This window comes from Neltuma alba, unplaced genomic scaffold (genome assembly GCF_004799145.2).
Source record: "Neltuma alba isolate B1F8T4 unplaced genomic scaffold, ASM479914v2 tig00000677_pilon, whole genome shotgun sequence".
Classification (NCBI taxonomy): domain Eukaryota; kingdom Viridiplantae; phylum Streptophyta; class Magnoliopsida; order Fabales; family Fabaceae; genus Neltuma; species Neltuma alba.
This window is the reverse complement of record NW_021632142.1, coordinates 67403-85139: the sequence shown is the minus strand read 5'-3', so window position 1 is coordinate 85139 and position 17737 is coordinate 67403. Positions and strand designations below refer to the sequence as shown.

The window sequence follows — 17737 nt, the reverse complement described above, 5'->3', positions numbered from 1 at the left end:
TGTAACCAAAAAATTCTGTTCATAAATATTACAAAAATTACTCAATCAGATAGACCATTTTCAACTGAAGCTGAACAATTTCACGAAATACTTTTTGGGCATTAGAGCTTTGCCATTGATAGATGTACCAAGGATGAAGCCACTCTATCATGAATTAACACGAGTTATACATGAACGGCGAGATGCGTGAAGGACGAGAATGGTAAGCAGCAATGCTGGCAGGGATGGGGCTGTTGTGGGTATGATTCAGACTTCAAACTTCAACCAGTAGGATTATACCCAGAGAACACTGACTTTAACTAGCTTGGCGACGAGATGGCCACTGAGAGAGAGGGCGACCCAGGACTCTAAACCACCGAGCTATGTCTTGTTCGAAGTGGAGCGAGAAAGGGCCAAAGGAATTTTTAATAGAAGGATCAAAAGGAAAATGATTATGTTCGGTTTGGGAGACTTGGCTGGGGAATGAAGAGCAAAAGTGAGAGATGAGATGGAAGTTAGAGAAGGAGACGGTAGGCATGGAAGATGTCAGATGAGAGAGAAAGGGGGCAGGGAAAAGAAGAGGGATGGGGAGAGAATTGAAGACCAGGGACCCACATACAAAAACAAACAGACGTTTGGATCCACTAATTGAAGTGGGAAAATTGCTCTGTTTAGATGATCATTATTACATTTACACTCTCTAAAACTAAATGGTGTATGCTCTTCACGCAAAATTTTATTATTAAAATTATAATTTCTCTGAAATATACTTTTTGTGAAATATTAGATTATATAAATTAGATAAGTTAATTTTCAAAATATAAAATATAAAAAATAAAATAAATTAAAGTCTTATATTTAGAATCAAAATTGAGTCCTTAGCTAATGTTCATATTTCGGAAGGAAGGAGCATAAAATAGGTTAAAAAGGGGCCATAATATTCCGTAATACTTGGGGCCACGAAAATTCATAATACTAGACAAGAACAATGAAAATAATATATCCGTTCAAGTTTTCCAAATTGAGGATTTTGTTAGTAAACAACTCATAAGTATATGAGTCAGAAGGTATGCTTTGATTCTAATAAGTCCCATATCCAACTCACTACAAATTTTTTCTTATAAAAAACCACTCCTCCTTAGGAAAGAGAAATCTTGACCTACAAAATAAGTTAGAAGCTAAATTAGAAAGACAAAGTATTCAAAATTTTTATTAGTGCCTTGAGAAGACTAAAAGTCAAACAAGTATCTCTAATTTTCCACATGACAGTGATACTGGTTGAAAACTTTTCTCCCTTAGACATGCTCATCAGAGCCGCCTATAAGTCAAGATGAAGAAATGAGGGGGGGGGAATCATAACTTTCAACAATAAATATAAATAAAGTTGGAATCTGGTGATTTCCCTCTTGTAAAGTATAAAAAAGTCATGATATTTGATGAGGACAATTAAAATAGCTATGCCAAATTTTCCACATTGATTAATGATAAAGTTGACCCCAAATAGAATTAAGTTAGATCCATCAAAGTTAATTATAACTTTGACTAATGACCATGGAAGCAAATGACTATACCTCTAACTCCTTTCTATATCCTATGTTTGACAGAATACATCCCTTTAATGGATAAGTTCTCTACAAATTAAAATGAAAAAAATTAAAAGGGAGATAATGATATATGTCCAAAAATTAGAGCACAATGAAACTTTGTGTGAATTATGCTCTTGTGTGCTTTATGTATAGGTTTCTACTTGATTATTTGAGTAAGACCTTAAGCATTACATTGAAATTAAAGAAATGAGTAGTGACACTATTTATAATTTTTAAGTAATGCCGCGTAATACGAATTGTGTTGCATTGATTTACCCAAAAAATTAAAACTGCCAAGTCCAACGAGTGAATATTACAACAAACAATTGATTTTATTATAGAAAGAGTAATTTGAGAATAATAATATATTATTACTCAATTCAAAAGATGAGGCCTCTGGGTAAATGATTTTAAGATTCAAATCGTCCTAAGTTCCTAATGTATGGCGAGAAGTTCAAGAAGAAGAAAAGAGAAAGAAATCTTACCACAGACAATAATTTTATCAATTACTCTAATTTGACAATGATATGAAAAATATTACCATGCTAAACAGAAAACATAAGTGGCTACATGGATAATTAAAGGATTCATTTATGGAATGAACTTGAAATCTTACATTACAAATCTTTCACATTATTCTCCACAAAAGTAAAAATTGTATATGTAAAGCACCCATATAAATATTTGCTTTATATAATTATACATTATATTTTTTCATGTATGTGATGAGGCTTAATCTTAAAAGACTAACATATTAAGAGGAAAATCCTTTAAATTTATAAGTCTCACAGGCTCCCTGACGTAAGGCTCATAATGATGTACTATATATGCTTGGAAAACATATTTAACACACACACACACACACACACACACACACACACACACACATATATATATATATGATATCACCTACGTACACTTTGGTGGAAAACTTGTAGCGTGCAAGGCGTGACCCTCAATAATTACAAGTCATAAAGGGACCGGACCATAATATGGTGTAAAACTTGGGGGCACAAGAAATTATGACACTGGACAACGAAGAGAATATAAATAATGCAACGTAACAAGAACTGTGCTATACCGGTTGGCCCAAGAAAACTGCAAACTCCAACAAGTGAATATTACAACAAAATAATTGTTTTTCTTACAGAAAGAGTAATTTAAGAATAATAATGTATTATTTCTCTATTTCTTAATATAAGATCTATTTAACTAATTTAATTAGATTAAAAAAATTAGGTAAGTTAGTTATTTATAATAAATATAATTTTTTTTAAAAAAATATCCTAGTCATTTTTTTTAATATCCTCCTTCCCTCTTCTATTTGATTATGATTAAGGGAGTATTAATAAGAGGTGATTTGTGAAAAATTGATAAATATGAGAAACAATTCTTACATTTAAGACTAAGGGAGTGTTTGAATGAAATCAAAACTATAGTTTTAAAAATATTTTTACAATGTACGAAGTAAATATGTGAAGGAATTTATCCCGTTTTGTGAAAAAGTATTTCTAAAAAGCATTTTTAGGTGCTTCCAAACACTCTTTAAGGTCTGCTCTGTAATTAGATCTTATATTAAGAACGAGAAAAGTATTACACAATTCAAAAGATGAAGACTCAGGGTAAATGATTTTAAGAGTCAAATCATCCTAACGTATAGTGAAAAATTAAATAGGAGAAGAAATCTTACTACAAACAATAACTTTATCAAATTACTTTAATTTGACAATTATATGAAAAAAAAAACAATACTTACATCAAGTTCACTATATTCATTACGTTATTTTCTCCAATCACATATGACCATATGTACTATTTCTAAAATATTAATATTTAATAACATTTAATTATAAATTCACATAGAAAAGTTAGCACACATGGTTATATATTATTAGAAAACTCAATATAATATATATAAAAAATTTGATTTAAGTATTTTTTTTCCAAGAAAAATATTACATGCTGGATAGAAAACATAAATGCCTACTTGGATAATAGAAGGATTCATATATGGAATGAAGTTGAAATTTTACATTACAAATCTTCCGAATTATTCTCAACAAAAGTAAAAATTATATATATTTTTTAAAGTCACTAAAAGCTTTTAGACAATATATTTAACTAGATAGCACAAAATGTCATAATATACTAGATTTATAATCACGAATTTTGCATTCTATGGTCCACTGCCTTAATTTGACAATATAATGTCATAGAGTGTCTAAAATGTTAGCATGTTGGACAGAGAGCATGAATTTTGATAATAAAAGCATTCATAAATCTTACAAAACATTCTCAATAAAAGTAAAAGCTATTGATATTTGGCAAGCCAATTACGTGTTTATGTTTATTCTAATTCATGAATCACATCTAAATCTGAATTCAAATGTCTTGCAGGAACAATGATACTTGTAGTGGTTGATGTAGTAAAATCAAACAAGGTGGGAGGCACTTTTAATTCATCTACTTCTCCTTCCAACATATGTATTACTGTTTTCATGGATGGACCACTTATAGGATACCATTGAATGCAAGAGAGTCCCACAATTGCTAGTTTCTTAGCAGTTCTGATCTCAAATTCATCTTCTATGTACATACTTACATCTCCTCCTTCAATCAAATTATGGATCCATGATGGATATAGAACTCGAAAAGTTTGTTGATTTGTGTTGACATTTCTCCTTCCACCAACCATTTCTAGGAGCAGTATTCTATAACTGTAAATATCTGGTTTGTATGACACATTTTCAAAATTTCGAGAGAAAACTTCAAGTGCAATGTATCCAAGGGTTCCCCTTGCTGCTGTCATTGACACCGTATTTTGATTTTTAGGACACAATTTAGCTAAACCAAGATGAGAAATTTTGGGACTCAAATTTTGATCTAACAACACATTGCGGGGATTGATGTCAAAGTGAAGAATCCTATAATCACAACCTTGATGAAGATATTCGATCCCTTTAGCTATAGACAAAGCTTTTTCTTGTAGCTTCGACCATCCAAGGAAATTTTCTTTGTCGTCTGGAGAAGATATGAACTTTTGTAGGGAACCATTTGAGAAAAACTCAAACAAGAGCACGATGAAAACCGTCAGCACAAAAGCCCAGCAGACGAACAACGTTGATGTGATGAATTTTGCCCATGGTTCCCACTTCATACATGAAGCCCTTACCGTCATTTCTGAATTATTGAGTACTTTGACAGCCACTTGAATATCAGTAGATAGCTTACCTTTAAACACAGTTCCATGAGCTCCTTCACCTAATTTATTCTTGAAATGATTTGTAATTCTTTTTATATCAGCATACGAGAATCTTGGGCTTGAGTGCATCATAATCCGCCAGAAACTTTTCGAGTCTTGCTTGATCATCTCCTTTCTCTTTGAAGTAGCGATATATGCCAAAGCACGCAATGAACATCAACACCAGCACAATTGAACCTGTAATTACATCGGCCCATCAATTGAACATATTCAATTTCAGTCTTAGGAGTATCCCAAAACCAAATGAGGATTAAAAAACAGAGGGGAAAAGCAGAGTCAATTATTGTCACCTGAAGTTGATATAACAACTCTCACTATCCTCCTGGTTTTGTGCTTTTCAACAATAGGTGGCTGTTACGGGAGGTGTAGCTTATTTTCTGAAAGTAGCTGTGCCGGAATCGGTGAAGCTAGTTCGATGATCTTGGTGCAGAAAATTAGGTCCCAATCTGGGAGAATTTCATTTGAGTCTACGGCAAAAAAGAGGCAAACTGATACGTTCTGTTCTGAAGGCAAGTGTAAATCATTCAAGTACTTGGCCGATGAACAATCAAAGAAAGTGACATTATTGAGGAACCATATTGGATCATAGGATGAGGAGTAAAGTTTTTGAGACATTTTTTCCCAAAAAAAAAAAGTTTTAGAAAGATTTTGGGAAGACAACCTTCCGGATCACTCGCGACTAAGAAGGGGGTTTCATATTTTACCTCCACGACATTGAGACGAACTCCAATTGACAGGAACTCAAGTGTCTCCCCATTGTAAAGGAATGGAACAGTTTCATCAATATCAGTCAATGACTGGTTCTGAGCATTCCCTTCTTTCAGAAGCAGCGCCGATAGCAGCACCTAGATTAGATTATCACCATCAACAAAAATCTGTGTGAGCAATTCATTAGAAACAAATTGTCTGAAACTTGGACTCGGGTTCCTATCTATGTGAGTTTTAAGAAATGGTTTGTGACTTGCGAAGAGGGATGAAACTGCTCTTTCAAAATCAGAGTAGGGGATGAGGGATGCAAGTTGGGCAAGGTGCTTATGGGCTTTAATACTCTACATGTGATGAAAGAAAAGACAAAGGAAAATTTTAGTGGTTAAAGAATCAGACTGGACGGGATGGTGCTTGACTGACTCCTAAAAACTGTTTCAGCCAAAGAAACTGTTCTCATAATTGGGTTTGGTTTGATCGGATTTGAACCACCTGAATTGAAATCCAGAATAAGATTAAGAACGGGAATGATCCTTAAAAGTACTTTTTTTTTTTTTACATATGTTCATAATACTTTTTTGTAAAACTAAATTTTCGTTTCAACTGCCAGTCAGTGAAAGATTGACCTTTTTGGTTCCAAACCATATCTGACCTTTAGAACACTGAAAAAGTCGTTATTCAAAGTAAAAGTCTCCCATCAATTTTGGAGGTAATAAAAAAAATTGGTCCCCTAAAAATAAAAAGAAAGTTTTAGTCCCATAAATAAATAAAGGGATAGAAGAACTGAGTTAAGAAGCAAAGGGGGACAGAGGAGACAGTCAGAGTTAAGAGGGACGTGCGGATAGATGGGCAGAGAGAGATCAGGATTATGGTGGTGGGCTTTATTGTGGCTTGCTCTGCTTCTAATGGATGGGGTTTTGAGTTCTCATCAATATCACAACAATAACTGTACTCCGTCTCGTTGCGGCATTATCACAAGCATCTCGCCTCCATTTCGTCTACGCGATGATCCTCCCAACTGCGGCCTCCCGGAATTGGAGTTAAGCTGCAAGAACAACCTCACTCTCTTTCACCTGCTTAATGGAAAATTACGTGTGCTGGAAATCAATTACGACAAGTACAGAATCCGACTCGTGGATCCTGGCATTTAGGCGTGCAATTTGTCCTCCCTCCCTCGCTATTTCTTATTCCGATCTAATTTCAGCCGTACTCCCTCCCTCAACCCCTGTCAGGAAGGTGATTACATATTCCGGCATGTGATGTATATGAAGTGCAGCGATCCGGTGAGGGAGGAGGAAAGGTTCTTTCGAGATTCAATTAACTGGGAATGACCCGCAGCCGTCGGAGCGTACGTGGATACGGCTCCTTTCGTGAATTAGGAATCCAGAGAAGGAGGAGGAGGCCAAGTTTATGTTGTGGTTGGAGACTTACAGATTCACCACTTAAAGTCAGGGTGTGAAGTGAAAATGGTGACCCCACTTGCCTCAGATTGGGATTCATTGCTACCTGCTGGAGAAAACTTCTCCTACACTGATAGTCACAGAGTGCTTTCCTATGGATTTGAGGTAGGAGTTGAGTGGGAGGAACAAGCTTGTCGTAATTGCCCAAATGAGAGTTACTGCCATTTCATCCCTGAAAATGGGAGTCTGTTTTGCCTTCTAATGGAGAGCATCCAGACGGACAGCTCCGGAATAGTATGCGCTACTCCCCGGTATCTCCTCTCCAACACTTGTCGTGAGTCCCATAACCTTTCTCACAATAATCAAATTTGAGCTGGTAAAAAAAAAAAATAACAATTCCTTTTTTATTTTATTTTTTCTGGGACAGAATATAAATCTACTTTAATTGAAATAAATGGATATTTATTTACCTGGTTATCATACCCCAATATTCAGTTAATATCATGTTTTATTGCATGGGTGATGCAGCAACGCTGTTGAAGATGGGCATATTCAGCAAAGGCAACAATTTCTCTATTAAATTTTGTGTTAATGATATATTAATATTACCAAAACTTTTGGTAACTTCATTAAAAAGGCTGACTTTTCTTTCTTTTTCTTCCCAAAAAAAAGTCATATAAAATGAAGATAATTACACAAATCATGTTGGTGTTATAGATTTTAGGAACGGCAGAATTAATAATTTTTTTTTTTGTAGAGGGAGTCGGGGAGAGACTAGAAAAATATTAAAATAGCATATTGACATTACTCAAGGGATGAGGGAAAGAAATATTTGAAGGGAAAAGAATTAAAATGTAAAATAAAATAGCGAGTATTTCAAAAAAATAACTCAAACATTTTTCCAAAACCCTAATCAGTTCCTCAATTTAACAAATCCAAAATTAATCCAAGGAGGCCAATTTGTGATTTGTCAATGTTGTGATTTACCATATTACCCCTTAAAAAAAAAATGCTAGCGACCCCATCGTTGGTGGCTGGAACTTTGGCACTCGCAGAGTGGCAGTCGTAACTCCCACAAAGTCCACGTTCTTGTGGTAAGAGGTTTACAAATGTCAACCATCCCTCAAGCATGTAAAAAGCTTCTAATCTAACAAAATTAGTCTAACTCATAATTTATATGAGGATTTTGTTAATAGACAGTTTATAAATATTTTTATAAATGTTTTTTAAACTTAGAGATATACTTTTAGCTGAGTAAATCCCGAAATTCAACTTGCATAAATGTTTCTTATACAAAAAAAAAAAACAGTAATCTATCTCATTATCCCGAAATTCCGCTAAATAAATATAAAATATTTTAAATAAATATGTATTCCACTAAGTAAATATAAAAGAAAAGTTACAGCTTTTTTCTAGCTGTTCCAATAACCTAATTAAATCACTCGCATATAGATTGGTTTTCCTGTGATCTTTTTCTGGTAGTTAAATATTTTGGTGTTGCGCCCCTCCTTGCCATTAACTTCTGGAAATTTTTCCCACAGATTATATTTACGGGATTCGAGAAGGTACGGCTGCTCTGTTATTAACTCTGAACTTGTGTTGTATTTACTTTTGTGTATCCTGATGGAGTTCAAGATGAACCATGATAAATGCCACGAGGAAAATGAAAATACTGCTCCTTCGGTCTTATTAAGATATAATTAACTAATTTGAGTGGATTAAAAATATTAATTATATTAGTTAATATGACTTTTTTTTCTAAAATATCTTGAGCATCTTTTTAATTCCTTTCCTCCATCTTTTATTTGATTATTTTTGAAGGAACATCAATGGGATTAATTTTAAAAAAACTGATAATTATATGAAATAGGTCTTATATTTAGAACCAATACTAACTCTCATATTATGGACCAGTGGACTATATCTTATTCTTAATATAAAACCCAATTGACTAATTTGAGAAGATCAAAAAAGTTAGTGGATTATTTAATTATAACATATGTTACATGATTTTTTTAAAATACTAATGTGTGTCTTTAGATTATATATAAATTTCTAAGTTAAGCAAATTAGTTTAAAAAAATAAATATAAATACTTTAAAATAATTTAGCAATTTATCTAATCTCTCCAAATTAGCCAATAAAAAGATTTTACTGGTTAACCTTTTGGTTAGATGAGTTAGCCCATTTAACCCAAATGCTTAATTATCTAAACTGAAATCAAGCCCATCTTCATTTGGGCTGAACTCCCCCTAGAACGCGCTCAGCCAAGCCATACCTTTCGGCTCTATTATTAAACCATATGTTTAACCTCATGATAGTCATTTTATGATTTTCCGAAATTTCAACACGCCTTTGCAATATCACAGCTCATGCTACAACGTCCCAATTAACATGATTGAGCAATGAAGTGCAGTACTCATTTAAAGGTCTACAAGTCTTCTAACTATGGGGAAAAGAGTTATTAAATTCCAGAGTCATTTGACCCTTGAACTCTTTGAAATTCCAAAACTGTTCAAGCAACAAAATCTAGATTTAGCTTGCCTTATTTGAGTTGCTTTATTTGCATTTGGTAGAATTTACCACATGTAACAGAGCTTATGCATCAGATTAATATGTGGAATAACTCTTTCTTCAAAATATTAAAGTTCTTCAACTAACATTCATTCTTTAAATCATTTGTTCAACAATTACTCCTCCGCTCCTAAATATAAGATCCCTTTTATAGTGTATCACTGTTCCTTATTATAGGTCACTTGTACATCAAAAGTTTGATTCAAAATATAAGTCACTTGTAGTATAATTAATGATCTTTTTCCAATTTTACCCCTATTAATTTAATAAAAAATCAATTAATTTAAGTTTGTTGCAATAGCTCCTCGAAACACATCCCTCTCCCTCTCCATCTCTCTCTCTCAACTTTTCATTTCCTATACAGTCTGTCCCCTCCCTCTCTCTCCCTCTCTCTCAACTTTTAATAAGGATAAATGTGGAAAAAACTGGTTAATTTAATGTATTTCTTGATTTGCGGGTCTGGGATACAAGTGACTTATAATAAGGAATAGAGTTAGTAATTTACACTACAAAAGAGATCTTATATTTAGGATTAGAAGAATACAATATTATATATTTGTGATTATAACATAACACCTATACAAATTAGAAACGACTAAAGCAATGGATTGCAATCCAAAATATAGTTCATAGTAACATTTATACGAGATCCTCATAAAGAAATATCAACCCACACTCTTGTACCTCTAAACTTCAAACTCATCGGACAACATGCTTCCCCTTGTCCTAAGTACTTCATGTAGCCTGGTTAGTAAAATATACTTCTCTGGTCCAAGGTATAAGACCAAAACGAGTCTTATATTTAAAACTAAAGAAGTAGTGATTTTTGGAACAAAATTTATTTAAAGTTTCTAAAAACATTCTTGAAAACATTGCAGGCAAGTCTTGTGCATTACACAAAATATGATGATGTTGACATATATATAATCTGATGTTCTGTTGGCAATATACATATATCAATATATATATATGTATAATCTGATGTTGGCGGGTTTGTGTGCACGCCAGTAATTTCATCCAAGTAGTCGCATTTTTGTGAGCGAGAAATTTAACAACCGCTTTGGAATACACACATTCGCAGGACTCCGCCAACTAGTGGGGAAGGGGTCGTCTCAATACCAGATTGACTACATTTTTAGTCTATCAAATGCTACAATCAAATTAGGAATAGTCACTGGGAGAGTAGTTTTGCCATATATCACAGTCAGGTTTTTATTTGGCGTCATATTCCTATCTGCATTGTTGATTTATACATGCCATAGAAGACACTTGTCAATGTATGAAGACATCGAGGAATTTATACGACTTCAAAACCTCACTCCAATAAGGTACTCTTACAAGGAATTAAAGAAGATGACTGATGATTTCAAGGACAAGTTAGGTGAAGGAGGCTTCGGCGTGGTGTACAGAGGAAGCCTACGAAGTGGACCTAATGTTGCTATCAAAATGTTAGGTAAATCCAAAGCTAATAGCCAAGAATTTATCAGTGAAGTGGCAACTATTGGGAGGATACACCATTTTAATGTGGTACATCTTGTTGGGTTTTGCGTGGAAGGAACAAAGCGGGCTCTTGTCTATGAATTCATGCTACATGGATCTTTAGATAAATACATTTTTTCTAAAAAAGAAAGTATCTCCTTGAGTTATTTCAAAATATATGAGATATCTCTAGGAATAGCTTATGGAATTGCTTACCTTCATTATGGTTGTGACATGCAAATATTGCATTTTGATATCAAGCCCCATAACATCCTTTTTGATGACGACTTTACACCAAAGATTTCAGATTTTGGACTTGCAAGGTTATATTCCGTTGATGATGGCATTGTAACTTTAACTGCAGCAAGAGGAACAAGAGGGTATATGACTCCTGAATTATTCTACAAGAATATTGGGGGAGTATCTTATAAGGCTGATGTTTATAGTTTTAGAATGCTTTTGATGGAAATGGCTAGTCGAAGAAGGAATTTGAATCCACATGTTGAATATTCAAGCCAACTTTACTTTCCATTGTGGATTTATGACCAATTTGACGAAGAAAAAGATATGGAAATGGAAGATTTGGCAAAAGATGAAAAGGATTTAGCAAAGAAAATGTTTATAGTGGCACTATAGTGTATACAACTAAAGCATACTAATCGCCCTTCAATAAGTAAAGTAATAGAGATGCTAGAAGCAGATGACGTTGAAAGTCTTGAAATGCCCCCGAAACTTTCTTTATATCCTAATGAAGAAGTTTTGGTGGATGATGGATCCTCCTCTAGCAAGGCAACATCAACTATCTCTGTACATTCTCAGGTGAGGGTATAAATAATCGGAAATGATACTTTGCAATTGCAAATGGAGGTTAAATCTGGTAATATTTTAAAAGTTTAGCATATCACTTTGTATTTTAAAACAATACTCAGTTATTTGCCGTGATTTGAATTTTGCTTTTAATGATTTAGTATCTTATTTTCATTGTTTAATAATGATGTTATGGTGTTAACAAAGACTAATAATCTCTTTTGAGCTCATAATCTACTATCACATATATCATTATGGGAGAGATCTAGTGAATATGCAAGTGATGGGAACTCACAAATTGTGCTTTTTAACAACACTGTTACATAATGCCCTGGAACTTTAATATATAAATACTACTTTTTTGCGAGAATTAAACCCAAATTAATGCATTCTAAGTTTTAAAAAAAAAATGTCAATAGAGCCTCGAGGCAAGTTTTGAAAACTTCAAATGTTTTCAAATCCAGCAGTCTCGATCAATTCTTCAATTAACATATTAATTAAAATTATTTAGAGTTACTTTGTTATATTCCTATCCATAGCATCTAGTTAAGCAAATGATTAAATTTCTAATCAAGGTTTCTTAGAAGGTAATTGTTGTCTGTAGAATGTAGGTATGTGAGAGAGAGTCACGAGGAATGAAAAACTCGCAGTTAGCTTCAGATACTTGCAGGACACGAAAAATTTGAAGCGATTCAGGTAAGATATAAGCATTGCAGAGAAGATTTATTGAGTAATATGCATTCGAACCATTCCGACACCAAAATCTTTAGGCGAAATTGCTAGCAACTGAACAATTTCATTTGGATTTCAGTGTTAGAGCTCCAAACCTTCTTGAGTCCTCCGTTTCAGTGGCTCCTTTGAGACTTGAACTAGTGGCCGGGGGTCAAATTAAAACCAGATTAGTAATGTAATAAAGTAGTACTAACCTACGTCGTCCTCATTTTGAAGCCAAAAATTAATTAATCTTAAGTTAACTAAAATCAAAATTACTATTTAAGAGGAGGTTTTTGTTGATTTTTCAAATATAAGAGCTACTTTGCAATTAGATTGAAAACTTTTCTAAATATTTCTTTTTGAATTTTTTTTAATATAAAAAGAGTAAAAGGGAAACTGGTGCTGAAATTAAAAGAAACTTGATTTAAAGATAACTAGTGATAAAAATTGGACTTGTGGAAAATATGTGTGAATGCTTCTTGAAAAATAAAAATTAGGTTATCCTTACTCAAAAATAATCCGGGAGTTAATCATTCACTGAGTTAAAAGTAAAACCTTAACCAACTAATTAAGTCTAGTATACTAATCAATGGTTGTCCTAGTACCCTAGTTAACAACCACCGATTAAGAATACTATTGAAGAGCACTTTGGGTGCAATAAGAATTAGACTAATGTAATTTGATTCTCTATGCAATGAGCACGTACGCAACTTAAAATATTCAATAAGCACAATACAGTCATAAAATTCATCCAAACTATAAGAGAACAATACAACCACGTAAAACCTGAACAGGATATATATATATATATATATAGAAATAGAAAACTCAACTCGCATATAATCCAATCCCAAAATAAAAAAATACATCTAGCAATCTTAATAAATTAACTAGATAACATTAATCCTGACCCAAGAAATCCATTCCACAGTTAAACAAGGAATTGAAACAGAAAAACTCCCCTAATTATAATATCCGAAGCTCAAATCCAATTAACCATCTCCGGGAAGCTAGAAAGTTTATCCATACATAACTTTAAGCTCTCCTACAATGAGCTCATGGTTCAAGGTAGCCATAGAAGAGAAGAATGAGAAGGCGTTGCTGGTGATGCTGGAAGGGAGAATGGCCGATGGCTATGCATGAAGACCGAGGTCATCGTATTAAACATGAAAAATAACATGATAAATTATGAAAGCAAAACCCAAAATAAGGCTAGAATAATGTTATATGAAATACAGATTGATAAGCGAAGCTAATAATTCATGTGTTTCATAATGTTAAATAATCATTGTTTTGAATTGCCCGAGAAATATTGTCACCGAACCGCTGTGGTTATATAGTTGCTTTTGAACACAAGGTTATGTCGCTTGAATTGGTGTCTATGTTCATATTCTCTTTTCAATTCAGCCCCTTAACATAGGCAAAGTAAGTTGTCACTAAGATTATGTCCATACAACCGATGTTTTTAACGGTAAATTTTGTCATGTTCTTGGCGGCGATGAAACAATCCGTCACAAAATCAATTCGCAACATGCTTTCCTTGGTTCTCGTGGAACCCCCCCCCCCCAATCCCGGCTGTTTTTTTGGTTACACATAGTTATCTTTATATGGAAGACGACCGTATTTGAGATATTATCAGATATTAAATACCAGCACTTCTTCCAACAAAAATTTGAATATTAGTTCAACATGTTGTAACTACAAGACCCAATTCCTCCTAGTTTTTCCCTAAAGTTAAATGAGCCAAAAAATCTAAACAATATTTTGGCGGCCTATGTTTCTTAGAATCTACTGGGAAGTCCTTTGCCAAAATCAATATTCAACACCACTGAAGATAACTTGGTGTGAATGATAATTCAATTATGAAACAAAATGTTTTCATCAATTCGAACAATTACATTTAATTTGTAATCTTTTGTTAAAGACTACAAAAGAACTCAAATGAATTTTCACCCACAACTGACAAACATCTAGACGTGCAAAATACTCCCAGTAGATTACGAAGTTATTGGACTCTGGAAAAAAGCATTCACATTTGACAGCGATCTGGAAAACAATTTTTTGGCCAAAGTATAGACCATCGTCCGAGACAATTTGGCGTGAATAACAATTCAAATATGAAATGACATATTTTCATTTCCAACAATTTCGTTTGTAATTTTTTGTAAAGATATAATATAACAGATGTTTTATGCTCCTCTAATCCTATTTATAAGGTAGAAGTAGAAGATTTTTCTTGATCTTATTTATAAGCTATCCCATTATATTTTTCGTATGAATACTATTTGTTCTTCATTTATTATAGCATAGATAATTATTTTTTGAAATATGAATTTATTAAAAAGGGGTAAAATTAGAAAATGAGAAAAATCATATTGTATGTCCCTATATTTCTTTTAAATTTTTAATTTGGTACCTGTGTGTTTCTTTCTTTTAATTAAATATTTAATTTTGCTCTATTAACAAATTAATTAAATGATGACTTTTCAATTAAATGTTGACAAATATTTAATTATATCTTTAAATTTAAGCATTTGAATAATTAGATGTTTGATAAATATAAAAAATACTAAAATATTAAAAATTAAATTACTTATAAAAATAATTATATTAAAAAATTGAAAATTACAGCGCGTTTTGTTAGCATTTAAACTTGAAGTGATCATCTAAATTTGTTGAATGAGAATTTTCTGTTAAATGAAACTAATTTTGTTAACACTTGGGAACTAAAACTACATTTTTAAACTTGAGAGATTAACTCAATTTTTGCCTAAATTTAGAGGATCAGACGTATAAGTTAACATTTTTTTATGATTTATTTTGTAAGCCCGATCTTAAAATTAAATGAGCCAAAAATTTTAAACAATATTTTTGCATCCAATGTTTCTCAAAATCTACTGGGAAGCCCCTTGCCAAAATCAATATTCAACACCTGGGAAGTCCTTTGCCAAAATCAAAACCCAAAACCACAGAAGATAACCTGGCATGAATGACAATTCAAATGCATTTAATTTGTAATCTTTTGTTGAAGAATAAAAAAGAACTCAAATGAATTTTCGGCCTTAATTGAAAAACACTATGATGTGCAAAGTACTCCTAAGCCAGACAGAGATGGAAATCAAGAAGTTATTGGACTTTGGAAAAAGCATTGACATTTGACAGCGATGTGGAAAACAATTGTCTCCAATTCTCATGTTTTCTGGAATCTACGACGAAATTCCTGGCCCAAGTCTATACCATCGTCTAGGGACATGCATGAGGCCCTATGCCCAATAATCCTGTTCGAGCCCGCAAGAAAAATGCCCTATCCAGTCCAGTTAAAAGCTGCCCAAGCAAAAATGAACATTTTCGGGCCAGGTTGATTCACAAGCAGGGCAGGGCCACGGGCAGGGTATGCTGTCCTGCCCATTTGGCCCTACCCGAAAAAATATATAATTATATATATAAGATAATATTATTTTAACCAATTATTTCTTTTATTTTGGCTAAAAAATTCGGTAAAATTAGAAAAAATGAAAGGAACATAAAAATTATAATTATATAAAAGAGCTAAATATCAAAATATAAGATTCAATATGCTAAATTACTCCAAGTCAAATTTTCTTCTTTTTCTCTTACATCCAATTTTTTAAATTTTGTGCTTTCACATGATTATAAGAATCCGCTAACTATATGAATAAACTAAGGAATTGAACTATTGATTTAGCTTAATTATTAAATGTTCTAATTATTAATTTTTTTTTTTACCTCCCATAAGAAATCAAAAGCTGAAGAACAAGACTACATAGGCCTTACATATATATGAGTGATAGACTCATTCGTAATAATTTTTTTCCTCTCACTTGTCTCAAAACACAATAATTGAATTTTTTTTTCCTACATATGATATAGGGCATGGTGTCATTAAACTAGGCAGAAAAGCCCACCTTGCCCAACCCGCCCTTATCCTGCCCAAAATGGTTAGAGCTTCTACTAGGCAGGGCTAGGTAGCAGGCTACAAAACGTAGCCTGCTTATCTTTCAGGTTGGGCATCGAACAAGGGGCTTACCCTGCCTATGTGCAACCCTACCATCATCTCAGGCAACTTGGTGTGAATAACAATTCAAAAACGAAATGACATTCTTTCATTTCCAACAATTTCGTTTGTAATTTTTTTTAAAGGCATCATAAAACTTATGTTATATAATATATAATGCTTTTTATCTTATTTATAAGCTATACCTTTTTATTTTTTGTATAAATGTATTATTTTGTCTTTTATTTATTATAATGTAGATAATTATTTCTTTAAAAAATATATATATTAAATAGAGATAAAATTAGAAAATGAGAAAACTATGTTGGATGTACCTATACTTCTTTTAAATTTTTAATTTGGTACCTGTGTGTTTCTTTCTCTTAATTAAATGTTTAATTTTTCTTTATTAACAAATTAATTAAATGATGACTTTGCAATTAAATGTTGACAAGTTATGCTTTAAATTTTAATTCTTTAACCTGAAAATTTTATATCTTTAAATTTAAGCATTTGAATAATTAGATGTTTGATAAATATAAAAAAATACTAAAATATCAAAAATTTAATCATTTATAAAAATAATTATATTAAAAAATTAAAAATGACGCCATTTTGTTAGCATTTAAATTTGAAGTGATCATTTAAATTTGTTGAATGAGAATTTTCTGTTAAATGAAACTAATTTTGTTAACATTTGGGAACTAAAACTACATTTTTGAACTTGAGAGATTAACTCAATTTTTGCCTAAATTTAGAGGACCAAACTTATAAATTAACATTTTTTTATGATTTATTTTGTAAGCCCGATCTTAAAATTAAATGAGCCAAAAATTCTAAACAATATTTTTGCATCCCATGTTTCTCACAATCTACTGGGAAGTCCTTTGCCAAAATCAATACTCAAACCCGCTGAAGATAACTTGGCGTGAATGACAATTCAAATGCATTTAATTTGTAATCTTTTGTTAAAGAATAAAAAAGAACTCAACTGAATTTTCAGCCTCAATTGAGAAACATCTTGATGTGCAAAATACTCCTAAGCTAGACAGAGATGGAGACTAAGAAGCTATTGGACTATGGAAAAAGCATTCACATTTGACAACGATGTGGAAAACAATTGTCTCCAATTCTCATGTTTTCTGGAATCTACGGGGAAATTCTTGGCCATAGTCTATACCATCGTCCCAGACAATTTGGCGTGAATAACAATTCA

General features: G+C 32.6%; 1 protein-coding gene and 1 pseudogene across 2 annotated transcripts; one reads left to right on the top strand and one right to left on the bottom strand.

Moving 5' to 3' along the window:
- Positions 1-3862: 3862 nt before the first annotated feature.
- LOC114744021 (rust resistance kinase Lr10-like) lies at positions 3863-6563 on the bottom strand. 2 transcript variants are annotated; one of them, XM_028932205.1, is made up of 4 exons: positions 6485-6563; positions 5532-5672; positions 5118-5325; positions 3863-5004 (listed from the first exon to the last, which is right to left on the bottom strand). In XM_028932205.1, the coding sequence occupies exon 4, from the start codon at positions 4933-4935 to the stop codon at positions 3913-3915; it is 1023 nt and encodes a 340-aa protein (XP_028788038.1). In that variant the 5' UTR covers positions 4936-5004; positions 5118-5325; positions 5532-5672; positions 6485-6563; the 3' UTR covers positions 3863-3912. The 2 variants fall into 2 exon arrangements, with proteins under 2 accessions (XP_028788038.1, XP_028788044.1); XM_028932211.1 differs by having other exon boundaries at positions 5118-5294.
- Positions 6564-6977: 414 nt separating this feature from the next.
- LOC114744013 (rust resistance kinase Lr10-like) lies at positions 6978-11974 on the top strand (annotated as a pseudogene).
- The last annotated feature ends 5763 nt before the right edge of the window (positions 11975-17737 follow it).